Genomic DNA, 13,362 nt, shown 5'->3' with positions numbered 1-13,362 from the left:
GTCCATGTCAGGAACTGTCCAGAGCAAGAGATGATTGCTATGGGGATTTTCTCCTACTCTGGACAGTTCCTAAAATGAACAGAGGTGTCAGCAGAGAACACTGTGATCAGACAGAAAGGAAATTTAAATAGAAAAGAACTTCCTGAAGCAATACTAGAAGGATTGGGATTTAAAAGAAAATGTTTTCCAGTGAAGTACCCCTTTAAGACCTAATACAAGACCACTAAATACATTTAGTTCCCATACCAATTTATTCAGGCCAGCCACAGAACAGAGCCCAAAATGTATCCAAGAATTCAAGAACCTTAAAAAATTTTAACTTAAGACCAGACCTTCTAAATAAAATTAGACCCAACCCCAGCTCCCACAACAACTCAGACCTCAGACTAGACAACCAAAATGAATCTGTATTCCAGGCTCTAAAATAACTTTATAGTTAGGTCCCAACCAAGACCAGACCTCTAAATAAATTCATATGCCAGACCCCCTAAATTCAGATCCTTGACCAGATCGAAAAATAGTTATTACATCCCAGATTGAAGAAAAAGTTTACAGACCCCAGACCAGACTCCTCCATATGCTTGCCCACTTTGCTCCTGCTGTACAGTATGTCCTAATACTAAACACTATAACAAGGACCCAGTGTTGGAGAGATCAATAAGAGCCAGGAACGTAAATTTTACAGGCAGTTATCTCTAGGACTAATTTGATACATATTAGCTCATAAAAAAATTAGAAAAATGGCTTAGTCATTGGCGAGGTGTTTGCCCCACCCAAACATCTGTCTCTGGGTTTAGGGGAGATATCCTCAGTGACACAGCAGTGCCCAGGAGTTGTGTTAATGTCAAATCCTTAGATTGCAGGCAACAACTGATATTCTGTGAAAATGTATTAATTTATTATTATTGCCTTAGCTAGTCATACTAATAGTGTTATGTAATTGTATGTAAAGTATTGAGATGTTTTATTGTTTTTCATTTGAGGATGAATTTATATATCTTGCTTTTTATTTATCATACAATGTAGCTGTGTTATCTCTCTAGTCAAGCTAAAATGCCTTTAGGTGGATGTTGTGATGATTCCATATAGTGCTTTATGTATAATCATGATCCTGGGACCATCTTGATGTGCAGCTAGTACAGTAAGGATTACACCAGTTTTGTTGCTCCCATTAGCATCCATGTGCACCTATAATTTTTGGTTCAATTTTTATTTAACAGTTTAAGTGACAGTATATGTTTACATCACAGAATCTGTTTGTCCAACAAGGATTCCAGTGGCAGCTCGAGATGAGAAGGGTTTTGACATACTTTTAGGTTTGGGAATGAATAAGAAAAATGCCAAAAAAGTTGAAGGTTCAATTCCTACAATGAAAGCTTATGAAGTCACATCACAAATTGATCTTACAGAGTTCACCAGGTAAGCTTTTTCTTTCTATCTCAATATAGCTCATATATACATGATTTTAAGTAAAATCTGTGAAAAGAAACTTTGTTATATGTCTTATTACAGAAATAATATCTACTGGTAAAATAGACATACACTTCTGCTCAGTCCACTTTGCTACAGGCCTAAACTATCCAACTCACATTACAAGCCACAGGATAGCCAAAATACCATTGTATACAAGACCTCATTACTTCCTCAGGCTGGTGTCTTTCACAACATCTTCCAGCACGAGATATAGCCTTCCATAGGTTTGAAGCCTCCCACAACCCAAGCCTCCTTGGCTCCCCTCTCGTGTAAAATCTCCCACAGTCCTTCTTATATAGGAGAAATGGATACCGGCACTAGTAACCCATTCAGAGGCTTCTTGTATAGATGTGCTATCAGTGAGGAGCAATCAGATGTACTCGTGCGGCTGGTGGTACTCGTGGTGCAAGCGTACAGACAGTTTTCAGAAGCTATTCCCACCGTATATGCAAAGAATAATACGCTGCACTCACCAGGTTTCCAACAAGATGTGTCTTCTTTATTCATGCAAGATAAAAGCACGCCAGCAGGTAGAGCGGGAGAGCGGGTACACAGACAAGTGGGGGGAATGGCGACGGACCGTTGCGTGCTAACAACACTTCCTCAGGCCATCTCTCACAGTCAGTAGAAACTTCTAGTGGCATCTAGGTGGTTTTGGAAAGAGGACTTCAATATTTTACCCCATAAGCACCCTACAACACAGTTGCACAATGTAAGTAGGCTTTCCATGGCAGTCAGGGCACTAATGAATTCACTCAGGTCTGCCATGTTTGTTTTTCTACTACTGATAGGATGCCTGACAGTGTTGTAATAAAAGGTATAATACAATGTGGTACATAAGTAGTGAAGTGTATTATGTAAGCCCAGGGCTGGCCCAAGATATTGTGTGCCTAGGTCCAAGAGTGAAATGCTGCCCTAACCCCCATCCCAACCCCCACAAAAAAATATAAAAAAAATAGCCATGATCTGTAGTTTTTATCTGTACCATTCTTGTTTTGATGGGACTTTTTGATCGCTTTTTATAAATTTGTGACCAAAAATACTCAATTTTGGAATTTGTTTTCTTCTTACGTGTACGCCATTGACCATGCGGTTGAATCAACATTATATTTTTAGAGTTCGGACATTTACGCACGTGATGATACTAAGTATGTTTATGTTTATCTTTGTTTACATTTTTTTATGGGAAAAGGGGGGGTGATTCAAACTTTTATTAGAGAAGGGGTTAATTTACTTTTATTAACTTTTTCCCACATTTTCTTCACAATTTTTTTGTTCCCACAGTAGACTATTACATGCAATCTTTTGATTGTATATACTGTAAATACTGTAGTGTTATTGGTGCTCTGCTGCTCCAGCCTGCCAACACTGACTGGAGCATCACACCAATGATAAGACGGCGAGGAGGCAGGTAAGGACCCTTCCAATGTCCCTCAGCTGATTGGGACACTGCGATTTCCCAACAATGGTCCAGAACAGCTCCACTGAGATGCCGGGAGTGTTTTTTATTTTTATTTTAGATGCAGCTGATGCCCCTGTTCCATTTCACCCCCCCCTCTCTGATCCCCCCCTTTGCCATTTCAATTCCCAATCCCCCCATCCATACCATTTCAATCCCCCCTCTGATCCCCCCTGTGCAATTTTAATCCACCCCTTCTAAGGGGGAAGAGGAGGAATGAAATGGAAAAGGGGGATCAGAGGGGGAGGGGGATTGGGAATTGAAATGACACAGTGGGATCAGAGAGGGAGATTGAAAAGGTACAGGGGAGAACAAAGAGGGGATTGGGAATTTAAATGGCATAGAGTGGATTGGAAGGGGGAGTGAAATGGTACAGTGGGGATCAGAGGGGGGGGGGGGATGAGAACTGAGGTGGCCACTCTGATCCCCTATGTGCCATTTTAATTACCCCCCCTTCCATTTAAGTTATTCCTCACCTCTTATCTCCCTGCTTGCTGGTTCTCACCTGGCCTGTGTCTTCAGCAGGCTCAGGTGTACCGGTGCAGCATGCAGGGATGCGCCGACACTGCCAAGTAACATCACTGACATACTCCTGCGTGGCTCCTCGGCAGAACGTCAGTGCATCCCTCGTCAGTGTGTCTCCCACCCCAGCTCACTGAATTAAAGCGGCTGTGGCATTGGCTGCCAATTCAGCAGCCTGGGCTGCACTGTGAGTTACCAACAGTGTGCGGGCGGCAGTGCAGCAGCGAGCAGGTGGTAGCACATCGGCACACAAGCTAAAATCTGGGACAACAAAGTGCTGCCCAGAAAAGTGCCGTCTGGGACCATGGCCCCACCGGGACCCATGGTAGGGCCGACCCTGTGTAAGCTTGTATATGATACCATGGCCAAATCCCATTGTGTGCTTCATAAAAAAAAAGTTAAATAAAGGATAATGAAAATAAAACCAGCATTTTCAGCTTACAAAATATTTTATTATTCAAACATTTAAATTATGAATAGAACGCAGTCTTTTATGGACTCATTTTTAATCTTACAATGTTGGTAACCTCTATGTTTCTATTAAGAGACAATAAAGGATTGACTCATTATCATTTTATTGGGAAATAAGTGTCATAAAATTATTTTATTGTTTATCCCACAAGGGGAACTAAAAATTAAATAAATAAACACATTAGTTAAAACACAATGCCAGAATTGTTGCTTTCTGTTAACCTGCCCCCCTAAAATGGAAAAAAAAAAATATGTCACCAAAGGAAACTACAAGTAATTCTGCAAAAGAAGTCCATATACCATATAAAATGTCATGGGTCTTGGAATGCAGCAACACACAAATTATATGTGTCTAAAAATGTCTAAATTTGGTTCCATTGTAATTGCACTTCCCCCGAGAATAAAGTGTGTTTTCAGAATGTCATCAGGAGAGTCAGGACAGCTTAATGCACAGGAAAATAAGCAAAGCCGCTGGAGTGGGCTTGAGTGCTGTTGCTGGATTTGGCAAGGTAAGTATAGCATATTTTATTATTTTACAACCCTAGCAGGCATTCATTTATTTGTTTTACTTTAATGGAAAAATCACTTTAAGGGGTAAGCATGACAATTACTGCCTTACAAGATAATAGCCAGATATAGTTTTATTCCTCATATATACACGCATGACAGCTTATTCTTAAAATTCCTTGTTGAATAACAGTTTAACAGGTTTATTTCCATGGTATTCCCCTGCCAGATATTGAATGAGATGGAAAATCATAATTCTATTTTTATTTTTCTAGAAATGTTTTTCCAGAAGGTCTTCCCCCTTCTTATGTCTTCGTGTCAACTCAGAGATTTAAAACCAAGAAGAAATGGGATTTGTGGAGAATAGTTGCACTTGATGGCTCTGTACAAGCTGCTGTTTCACTGAATGGAGAAGATAAAACACTGTCTTTTACTACAACCAGCCAAACAAATGATATCCAGATTGTAAAGTTTTTTACACCAGGAGTAAAGGTAACAAATACCAACACGTATTCCATCTCCTTCTTTTTAATAATCTACACAATGGGGGATATTTATCAAAGGATTTAGACTGGTTTTTCCTGTCTAAATTTGTCGCACAGAAAGTCGCAGTCTAAATATGTGCGACTTTTCTGTGACTTTTGCTTTAGAGGATTTTTAGAACATGATGCATTCTAGTCTATTTTAGACAGAAAAATGCATTGGTGCTGAATTTATCAAAAGCGACTTTTCAGCGACAAGTCGCATCGGCTGAAAGTACGCTGAAATGTCAGACCATGTTGGAGCAGGTTTAAATACAATCTAAAGCATAGATCTCAAAGTCTGTGCACAGAATTTATCAAGAGCCGTGCGCCTTTTGATAAATTAGGCACACAATAGACCGGCCTAACCCTCTGAAGTTTGGTCTATATTGATGCGGGACATGACAGCTTTGATAAATCTCTCCCAATATATGTTAAGGCAAATATAACAGGGAGTGTGACAGCAGAAGCATACTACAAAGGTTTTGTTTGTTGCTCACAGATGGGCTCCCATATCTTTCTTAGTTTAAAGGGGTACTCCCGTGGAAAACTTTTTTTTTTAAATCAACTGGTGCCAGAAAGTTAACCAGATTTGTAAATTACTTCTATTAAAAAATCTTAATCCTTCCAGTACTTTTTAGGGGCTGTATTCTAAAGAGAAATCCAAAAAAGAAAAGCATTTCCTCTGATATAATGACGTCAGTGCTCTCTGCTGACCTCTGCTGTCCAATTTAGGAACTGTCCAGAGCAGGAGAAAATCCCCATAGCAAACATATGCTGCTCTGGACAGTTCTTAAAATGGAATGCAGAGGTCAGCAGAGAGCACTGTGGTCATGACATCATAGGAAATGCTTTTCTTTTTTGGATTTCTCTTTAGTATACAGCTCCTAATAAGTACTGGAAGGATTAGTAATAGAAGTGATTTACAAATCTGTTTAACTTTCTGGCACCAGTTGATTTAAAAAAAAAAAAAAAAAAAAAAGGTTTTCCACGGGAGTACCCCTTTAAGGAAATGTCAAGCCCTAGAAAAGATTTTAAATCGCTTCAGGGTGGTATAAAACCAAAACAGGCCTACTTACCTGACTGATCCCCCAAAGCTGCTTTCCGGATGGCTCACAGTCTTGTTACAAGCTTCTAATAACAGTTACCAGCATTGTGAGTGCACCTAAGAGGAACAAATATTTTAGTTTTTTTAAACATTTTTATTGGTTCCCTTGAAAAAGGCACCAAATAGTCACTTTCATTAAGCTAGGTTTCCACACTGGCGTTGTTTGGAATACTGCCACTGCAGTTTTTGAGCCAAAGCCAGAAACTGATCTAGTAGGAAGGAGAAGTATAAATCCTTCCTTTATATTTCCCATTCCTTTTCAATACATTTAACTTTGGCTTGAAAACTGCATTGGCAGTTTTTCAATAAATGCCAGAAAAAAACTGTTTGGAAACCTAGCCTTCTTCAGTTGGTAAGAGACAGCATTTTGAACGAAAATTTGTAATATCTAAGATTTAAAGACAGAAACCAATTAAAAATAAACTTTAGAAAAATTATGCTTAAAATATTATGTTGTTCTTTACTGTACGATACATGTATGTTCAATGTGGGATTTTTTTTATGAAGTTCAGATGCATTAGAGCTTGAAACAATGTTTTTCTATCTGTTATAGAAATTATTTGATGAAGGCTGGCACCAAATAAGACTTTTAGTGACAGAAGAGGATGCAACTTTGTACATCGATGACCAACAAATTGAAACAAGACGATTACTACCTGTTATAGGCATATATGTTAGTGGACAAACACAAATCGGAAAATACTCTGGAAGAGAAGAAACTGTTCAAGTAAGTGTGGGCTTAGAGTAAACTAATTCAGAATTAGAGCAGGTGGGTTAGAAAATGAAAGATGACTATAATTATTTTCCCAATAAATAAACAGGATAATGGCAGCACTGGAGGCAAATACAGGGTGCCCACCTTTACTGGATAACATCTGAAATTCCTACTAAAGCACAAAACAAGAATCCAGGCAGCAGCCCAATAAGTGGTCCTTTACTCAAGCTGTGCGTGGGTTAAATTAAGACACATTTTTTTGGCACACTGCCTGGATTCTCATTTTGTAATTTCGTTTTCCATCTGATCATTCTTCTACTGTATGTTTGTGAGCAAAAAGAAGGGCAGATGTAGTGTAGTAATACATGACTGAGGGAGCCAAATACATCTTTAGTAAAATCCTTCTGGCGTTACGTTTCTCAGATCTATAAGGAGACATATAACAGCCACCTTAGCTGCGGCGGCTTGTACTCCTTGCTCTGAGCTACATGTTCACTAGCTAGTTCATTAGCATATGTAGTATCAAACGATACACAAGTAATGTAGACAAGGGGAAATATGTGTATATTGGATTTAAAATAACAACCCCTAGTAAAAATGTTTAACACTGTGTTAAATTTACTTCCCCTATAGGCATAGTAATTTGATTTCTATATCATGCATCAAAAAAACAAAATTGAAAGAGGGGAACTTTTAAAAATGTATTAAATCTTTATTATGACACACATGTTAAAAAACAGGAGGACATACGGAACTTAAAGTGGGGTATAATAAGCGGCACCCCAAGACACTACACCAGCAAAATCTATATGAATATGTACACACATATGATGTGCAGCACAAGAACTCATTATATAATAGATGTATATAAAAAGTTATGCGGCAGACAGAAACTGAAAAGTTGCAAAAAATTTCTCCAATTCCCATACAATACATGAGAAAAATTAGCTCAAAGTGCAGGTGCAGTAGATGTATGAATATTAAAGGGGTACTCCAGTGGAAAACAAACTTTTAAAAATCAACTGGTGCCAGAACGTTAAACAGATTTGAAAATTGCTTCTATTTAAAAATCTCAATCCCTCCAGTACTTATCATCTGATGTATGCTCCACAAGAAGTTCTTTTCTTTTTGAATGTCTTTTCTGTCTGACCACAGTGCTCTCTGCTGACACCTCTGTTCATGTCAGGAACTGTCCAGAGAAGTAGTGGTTTGCAATGGGTATTTACTCCTGCTCTGGACAGTTCCTGACATGGACAGAGGTGTCAGCAGAGAGCACTGTGGTCAGACAGAAAAGACATTCAAAAGTAAAAGAACTTCCTCTGTAGTATAGAGCAGTTGATAAGTACTGGAAGGGTTAAGTTTTTTTTGAAATAGAAGTAATTTACAAATCTGTTTAACATTCTGGCACCAGTTGATTTAAAAAAATAATAGTTTTCCACTGGGCTACCCCTTTAATCTGCAGTATTATTACACAGTCCCAGCTGGTAATGAATGCATAGGCATAGACTAAACAATTCTGACCCAAATATGGCTTAAATCTAAAGCATGACAAAATAATACCAAAGTAATGCCAAATGCAAAACGGACATCAGCCTCTCTGATTCCGGACCCTCTACACCACCTCCTTGGCACGTTTTATATGCATCAATAAAGTTGGACAATTTTTACCTGCCATCGGGTGAGTGCAGCATACTTTCTGCTATTTTTCAGTTGTATTGATATCCTACATGAGGTCTTGCACACCTGCTAAGTTTTCCATCCTACCTGTGAACCTCGGATCCCACACAGTGTATCGCAACATACTTTGTGTAATAGTGCCCGCCCTCACTTCTCCAGGCCTAGTACAGATAATTAAAACATTGCTTAAATTGTAACAACTTTGGAGTAAAACTTTAAACTCAGGAGTGGTAGAATCTAGACACTGTTCCTTTAAGTAAATGTGATTTTTTTTTCATGCTTTTTAGTAGAAGTTTGGCTTTTTGCACTTGATCTTTAGAATGTCTAATGCAAATGTAGATATATGTAGGCTCTAGCTTTGTCTTAATTACTAGAGCTAACCAAAGAAGCTTTCTCATAGAGGGTAAACCATGGCTAAAGAGTCTGTAGAACTCCACTTTACTTACTTTTGTGGCAAACTGTGACACAGTACTCTGAGAAGTGTATTAAAGAAGATGTCCAGCGGTAATAAACGTATTCGATCGCACGGGGTCCAACCAATCTCCTGTGTGTGATGTTTCTCACACAGTGGGTCAGCTGATCCAAACATATTCCCTCCATTTATCTCTATGGGAGAGGCAGAGACACAGCGGTTGACCTGTCCTACGGATAGTGGATAAGTTTATTACCGATGGACATCTTGAAGTTTTGGTAGGCACTGATCTGACCACAGGAAAAACTAGATCTAGTTTAGAGACAAATTAAGTCATTGTGCAACTTACCTTCACTATACCCCTTGGAAAGATTGCTGAAAAGCTAAATAAACCTTCTAGTGAAACATTACTTGGAAGGCAACAGGCTTGACTTGCTTGTAGATAGGACAAATGACATAGTGACCTATTTGTTGGAGATATGCTATATCTGGCATGTGCTTTTGGTTTGTTTAAAAGGGTACTGCGGTGCTTAGACATCTTATCCCCTATCCAAAGGATAGGGGATAAGATGCCTGACCGCGGGAGTCCCGCCGCTGGGGACCCCCTTGATCTTGCACGCGGCACCCCGTTTTTAATCAGTCCCTGGAGCGTGTTTGCTCCGGGTCTGATTACGAGCAACCACAGGGCGGGCGGCATGTGATGTTACGCCTGCGCCCCCGTGTGATGTCACACTCCGTCCCTAAATGCAAGCCTATAACGCCCCCTCCCGTAGGCATGCATTGAGGGGCGGAGCATGACTTCACACGGGTACACAGGCGTGACATCACACGGGGGCACGCTCCGGGGACTGATTACAAACGAGGTGCCGCGTGCAAGATCACAAGGGTCCCCAGCGGCGGGACTCCCGCGGCCAGGCATCTTATCCCCTATCCTTTGGATAGGGGATAAGATGTCTAAGCACCGGAGTACCCCTTTAAGGCCAAGGCCGAACTGGACTAAAGAGAACAGGATACACTTACATTCCCAGGCTAGTGTGGTAAAGTTGGGACAACTCTTGGTTAGAATTCTCAGCTGCGACTTGATGCTGCTCTATGTGGTACAGGGAAAAACACTTTTTGCAGACACAATATAAGCAAAAATTAGCAAAACAAACCATTTACAGGCTAAATAACTTATTTATCAAGGATGATTATACTATACATAAATGATGCTAAGGAGCGGTAAGGCTATAGTTAATAATACCACCCCAGGCAAGCATCCAAAGTGATTTACGAGGTGGGATCAAAATACTGCTGTGTAACTGTTCTTCACATTCTCTAGGACCAAAGAGAACACTTAAAAACATTTGAATTGTTATTCAATGCTGCTGATTGTCAGTAAAAGTGAGCACGGAATTAGACATGAAAATATTAGGGCCTGTGGGACGTTCTGGACATCTACTTAAAAAATGTTGCAGATGTTTTACAGATGTGAGATGTACCTGCAGTTAAATGCTTTAACATAAAACATGGTGTCACAGCTCTTCAGACTTTTTGAACACTGTAGTTTAATTTGATTTGTTTTTCTTAAAATGAAAGAAATTCAACTGTTCAGTAAACTGATGTCGCAGAAGAAAAGCCGTACAAACAACTCTAGCTAATGCTAAACCTACTTGCTGCCACAAAAAAAGCCAGACTGATATAGACGTTTCAGAGTCGTGGCTTTGTGGGTGCTTTCATATTAGCAGCCAGATGTTATCAAATTAAATTATGTTCAGTTATCCCTAAACAATTTCCAGAAAAGTACTGATCTGTATTGAAAGTAGCCTTAAGGTTACTACAAGCAATCTCAAACATATTATTTTTAAGCATGTGTCAGCACTTTAACATGCCCCTAAAACCACAGCCCTGAATGTGATATCCTGTGGGTTACATTGAAAGGATTTGCATGGTTGTAAAATAATAAGCGCAGTTTGCTACTTGGCCAATCCTGTTAAATATTTAGCTTAAAGTGATGTGTAAAGGTCTGGTGTTCTTCAAGCAACTCCTATTGTGGCAAATTCTAAACACCCTTAACCCCTTAAGGACCACAGTTTTTTTTTTCATTTTTGCACTTTAGTATTTTCCACCTCACCTTCTAAAGATCAGAACACTTTCAATGTTGCACCTAAGTACCTATATGAAGGGGTTAAAGGGGTACTCCGGTGGAAAACAATTTATTTTAAATCAACTGGTGCCAGAAAGTTAAACAGATTTGTAAACTACTTCTATTAAAATGTTTTAATCCTTCCAGTACTTATCAGCTGCTGTATACTACAGAGAAAGTTCTTTTCTTTTTGAATTTATTTTTTGTCTGTCCACAGTGCTCTCTGCTGACACCTCTGTCCATGACAGGAACTGTCCAGTGTAGGAGCAAATCCCCATAGCAAAGCTCTTTTTCTCTGAACAGTTCCTGATACAGACAGACGTGCCAGCAGAGAGCACTGTGTTAAGACTGAAAAGAAGTCTAGAAAGAAATATAACTTCCTCTGGATCATACAGCAGCTGATAAGTACTGGAAGGGTTAAGATTTTAAAAATAGAAGTGATTTACAGATCTGCTTAACTTTCTGGCACCAGTTGATTAAATTTGTTTTTTTATTCCACCGGAGTACCCCTTCAAGCAGTGCTAAATAGATAGCTATCCAATGGGAGCCATGTAATAGTAAATTTTCCTGACAGGGAAAAGCCTGGCTGGACAAAGCTTTCCTGGTAAAATCAGATGCGTGCTGGGATGCTAGGTCAGGATTAGGGATGAACTAAATGAATCGGATGAATCCAAATTCGTTACAAATTTCAGGAAAAATTCACTTTGCAACAAATCCGAATATTTTGGGTTTATGGTGTAATACACAGAAACTCTACTGCTGCAGTGGGGTGTACAGAAACTCTAAAGCTTATAGGGGCCAGTTAGGCTGAGCACTATAAGCCATTGTCATCTGCTATTGGTGCATAATAATACTGTACTGGGCTCTACTACACAGCAATTCTGTACTGCTGCAGTGATGTACACCAACTCTAAAGCTTATAGGAGCCAGTTAGGCTGAGCACTAAAAGCCATTTTCACCTGCTATTAGTGCCTAATAATACTGTACTAGGTTGTACTACACAGCGATTCTGTACTGCTAGAGTGGTGTACACCAACTCTAAAGCTTATAGGGGCCAGTTAGGCTGAGCACTAAAAGCCATTGTCACCTGCTATTAGTGCATAATTATACTGTACTAGGCTCTACTACACAGCGATTCTGTACTGCTGCAGTGGGGTGTACAGCAACTCTAAAGCTTATAGGGGCCAGTTAGGCTGAGCACTAAAAGCCTTTGTCACTTGCTATTAGTGCCTAATAATACTGAACTGGGCTCTATTACACATGGATTCTGTACTGCTGCAGTTGGGTGTACAACTACTCTAAAGCTAACAGGGGCCAGTTAGGGTGAGCACAAAAAGCCATAGTCATTTGATTACAGCGCCTAATACAGGTTGCATAGCGGAGCTTATTTTCCTCTCATAAGTGTAACCTATGCGTACTTAGGTGGTGTACGTTTTTTTCCCTCCTGTAAAACTAATTTGGACCTAGTTACTGTGAAAGGCCAGCCAAAGCTACACACTTGTTTTTGTAGCCTTATACAGTTTGTAGTGGAGCACATAGTCCTCCTCTCATAAGTTTAAACTGTATGTACACCTACATGGTGTCCTTTATAAATGTTCCTGTTAAACTCATTTGGGCCTAGTTACTATGAAAGGCCAGTGAAAGCTACACACTTGTTTTTGTAGCCTAATACAGTTTGTAGAAGAGCGTATTGTCCACCTCTCATAAGTGTAAACTGAACCTACACCTACGTGGTGTCCTTAATATGTTTTCCTGTTAAACTAATTTGGGCCTAGTTACTGTGAAAGGCCAGACAAAGCTACACATAAGTGTAACAAATACAGACTCAGCTGGTGTATAAGTATGTCAGGCAGAGAAGTGCCATGACATGTACAGAGGAGTGGCAGAGGCCTAAATTCATCAGGTGGAGGCAGAGGTCGCAGCAGAGTTGGGCCGTGTGGCAGTAGGAGTCGCAGCGAGAAGTCTGAGCTCCCTGTGTCAGCTAACAGTCGTGTCTCGACCAGCAACATAGCAGCCGTGATTGATTGATTTACTTGGTCATCCGCTTCATCCCAAGTGACATCCGACACCCCCAGTCAACAGTTGGTGGGTTCCTCAGACTCAACTCTCAGTTGGCTTTGCCCTCATGCTGCTGCTGCCACCTCTAGGCTGTGTCATTGTGCCACCAAATGGTCTCCTCATGCTGTTGGCACATTAAAATAAACTTTTAATATTTTAATCTATATAAAATCTTCAATTTAACCTCTTAAGGACCAAGCCCATTTTCACCTTAAGGACTTCATTTTCACCTCATTTTTTGCACATCTGGCCACTGTCATTTTAAGCATTAATAAGTCTGGGATGCTTTTACTTACGAATTTGATCCCAAGATT

General features: G+C 39.9%; 1 protein-coding gene across 1 annotated transcript in view; it reads left to right on the top strand.

The window, feature by feature from the left end:
• The window catches only part of COL21A1 (collagen type XXI alpha 1 chain), a 320,958-nt gene that overhangs the window by 128,508 nt on the left and 179,088 nt on the right, over window positions 1-13,362 (top strand). Inside the window, exons 4-6 of the mRNA XM_056565755.1 lie at window positions 1,251-1,419; window positions 4,708-4,924; window positions 6,615-6,788. Coding sequence (XP_056421730.1) covers window positions 1,251-1,419; window positions 4,708-4,924; window positions 6,615-6,788 — 560 coding nt within the window. The remainder of the gene's footprint in view (window positions 1-1,250; window positions 1,420-4,707; window positions 4,925-6,614; window positions 6,789-13,362) is intronic.

The sequence above is a fragment of the Hyla sarda genome, chromosome 3 (assembly GCF_029499605.1).
Source record: "Hyla sarda isolate aHylSar1 chromosome 3, aHylSar1.hap1, whole genome shotgun sequence".
Taxonomy (NCBI): Eukaryota; Metazoa; Chordata; class Amphibia; order Anura; family Hylidae; genus Hyla; species Hyla sarda.
This window is presented reverse-complemented; position numbering and strand designations above follow the sequence as displayed.